Raw genomic sequence first — 2,822 nt, forward strand, 5'->3', positions numbered from 1 at the left:
CCTTCACTGTCAGGATATATATATCCTTCTCATTAGGTAATGTAAAAAGACCTGCAAGTAGATATAAATGATTAAAGTCAATTTACATGGCATGACAGGCCTAAATACAAATAAGAATCAGGCAATAAGATTTTTTTACTACATGTAAATTAATTTAATATGGGTATGAAAGCCTCTACAGAGCTAGAGAAGTATTTTGAGCAATGTATGTGAAGCACTCATTGTTACACAGAATTAAAACATTCAGTTTTTGAACTATGCCTACCTGGCTTGCTATTTCTGAAGCCCTTTTGACCCGTTGTATTTCAGGAGTATACAGGCCAACTTGCATCCCTTTTCCTATAATTTCAGTCTTCAGATCCTTTTTATATTCTTTCTGAAGAAAAAAGAAGGAAAAAAAACCATAACTAACTCTACAGTTATTTGTACCAAAGCTATTCTGATAGCGCTGGTCAGACTTTAAAATAAATTCTTCAACTTCTTTAATTTATTTTTTTTATTGTGCACTGCTGATTCCTTTTAGCCCAAGTATGCTTGAGAAGATTTTATATTTGTAATATCTCATTGTGTTTTACTTTCAAAGTAATCTTAAGAGATTCATTCTGTACTCACCTGGCTTACAATTTCAGAAGCTTTTTTGGCTCGTTGTATATCAGGGGTATCCATGCCCACTCCTATTCCCTTTCCTTTAATTTCATTCTCCAAGTCTTTCTTGTATTCCTTCTGAAAAGAATAGCACTGGAAATAGTCATAGGTCTGACAGCCAAATTCTTAAATTTTTCCCACTTTAATCTGTGAGAGTCCACTGAACAGCATTCTTAAAACACCAAATAACTTTTGATTCAACAGCTTTCGCTTTATAGGATCTATCTACGAGACACCTACGCTGTAGCTGCTGACCAGTTAAAAATTTCTTTTAACAGACTCCTTACTTCAAATCTGATGTAGCCTTTCACATCTACCTGTCTTTGCAGCTTTGGCAGCCGCAATCACAGACACACGTAGATGAGACTTTCTCCCTCGGCTGTGCAAGACTGGGGTCATAAGGCTTTAGCATCTCTCTAACTCTGTTTATCATTTGGCTCTAAATAAACAAGGAGCTATTTAGACCTAAAAGCAGTAGGGCTGGCAGCTACTGAACACAGCCCAGGCCAGCATGGCTTGTGAGGAACAAGCACCACCTGCAAAAGATGACCAAAAGGTCAAAGTTCTGGGAAGTCTTAACTTTCCCCCATACGCTGCTTATGCAACTTTTAGACTCTATGCAGCTCAACAGATTAGCTATTTGGTGAAATCTGTGGTATTGCTACTGCCTAGATTGGTCACCACATGGAATTCTCAATGACAATAATTTGTTGCATCCTGTCAAATGGAAAGCTTGCACCAGGTACAGTACTGACCATGCTTGCAATTTCAGAAGCTTTCTTGGCTCGTCTTATCTCAGGAGTATCTGGACCAACTTGCATGCCCTTTCCTTTAATTTCAGTTTCCAGGTCTTTCTTGTATTGTTTCTGTGAAGATAAAACTTCATACATTATATTCGCAATAGCCAGAGAGTTACAGGTAGATTTTTGCACAAGGGATCCAATTTAAGATTTAGAGTCAATCAAAAATCTCGAGTCACAACTCTCAAGAGTCTTGGCAAGCTTATGTCAGGAAAACACATAACAAACTACAGGAGGAAAACTTGAGGAGATATTCACTGAATGTACAAAACTCTACCACTGAGTTTTAATTTGGCAGAGGGTGGGGGAAATCAGTCCATACAGCTTGTTACAATTATCCTCTAAAGTAAAGGGGAAGTTTAGCTCTGCAGAACATAGTGTAATAAGCTGGTACTTGGTGCCAGCGTAATTGAAACACGTTTTACTTTTAAGAAAATATTTTATTTATGAAAAGACTACATGTTAGAAATTTAATACCATATAGAATTGTTTCCAGTGAACTTTCAGAGCAGGAAGTTGTAATTTATTCATTTAATAGGTCTTTCCTGAACCACAGCCATTAGGCAAGTGGCAGTACTCATCCATGATTGCTGCTTTTTCCCCACAACATAAATTATAAATGACCAACAACTAGGAAACAAAATGAATATTTCATCTTCAGCTTATCCAAGCAAGGATATATTTGTTGTTCATCAGCAAATGATATTAAAATGCAATACTGAAATATTGTATACAATAGCTGTACTTTTTTTTTTAATAAAAAATTAAAAGATTCTCAGGCAGTGTTATTTCTAGTAGTAATCATTCTTTTCTATTATAGTCTATCTCCGCCTGTGAAAAATAAGTATCTTTTTTTAAAAATAAATACATACAATGAAAATATTTTCTTCTTACTTTTCCTGTTTGTTAACTATTTTTTAGGTTGTACATTAGTCAGAAAGAAGAAGGAAAATATCCTCCTATTCAATGCAATGGTCTGATCACTTATAGCATAAAATTACAAGAACAAGAGCAAAAAGACTTTCAGTCTTCCATCTCTATCTCACTCTGATGTGGAAATAAATGTGATAAAACAACTCTCTACTTCCCAAACCACAGGTTTTTTGCAAAAAGGGTAAGTTAATCTGTGAGAAGACATCATCTCTCTATTCCTCTCTGCTAAAGGTGGAATGGCAGATGTTTCTTTCCTCCTAGCTTCCTACCATGTAAAACACCAAGGAAAAGATAATCCTGGGAGTTACAGCTATATATTCCTGCACTTGTTTACAGTGGTAAGGTTGGCCCTATGCATGGCATTCCCTCTGGTTCTTATGGTTATGTATGTATATGTGTGCAAATAAACATATAAATACATATTAAATGAATATAAAATATATA

General features: G+C 35.5%; 1 protein-coding gene across 1 annotated transcript in view; it reads right to left on the reverse strand.

Annotated features, from left to right (window-relative positions):
• LOC104082563 (nebulette-like) overlaps positions 1 to 1,535 on the reverse strand; it is a gene marked incomplete at its 3' end in the record, with an annotated part of 20,486 nt that extends 18,951 nt beyond the window's left edge. Inside the window, exons 1-3 of the mRNA XM_009585735.1 lie at positions 1,401 to 1,535; positions 613 to 723; positions 266 to 376 (exon numbers count right to left, since the gene is read on the reverse strand). Coding sequence (XP_009584030.1) covers positions 266 to 376; positions 613 to 723; positions 1,401 to 1,535 — 357 coding nt within the window. The remainder of the gene's footprint in view (positions 1 to 265; positions 377 to 612; positions 724 to 1,400) is intronic.
• Between the last annotated feature and the right edge of the window lie 1,287 nt (positions 1,536 to 2,822).

Source organism: Fulmarus glacialis, unplaced genomic scaffold (assembly GCF_000690835.1).
Source record: "Fulmarus glacialis isolate BGI_N327 unplaced genomic scaffold, ASM69083v1 scaffold44959, whole genome shotgun sequence".
NCBI lineage: Eukaryota > Metazoa > Chordata > Aves > Procellariiformes > Procellariidae > Fulmarus > Fulmarus glacialis.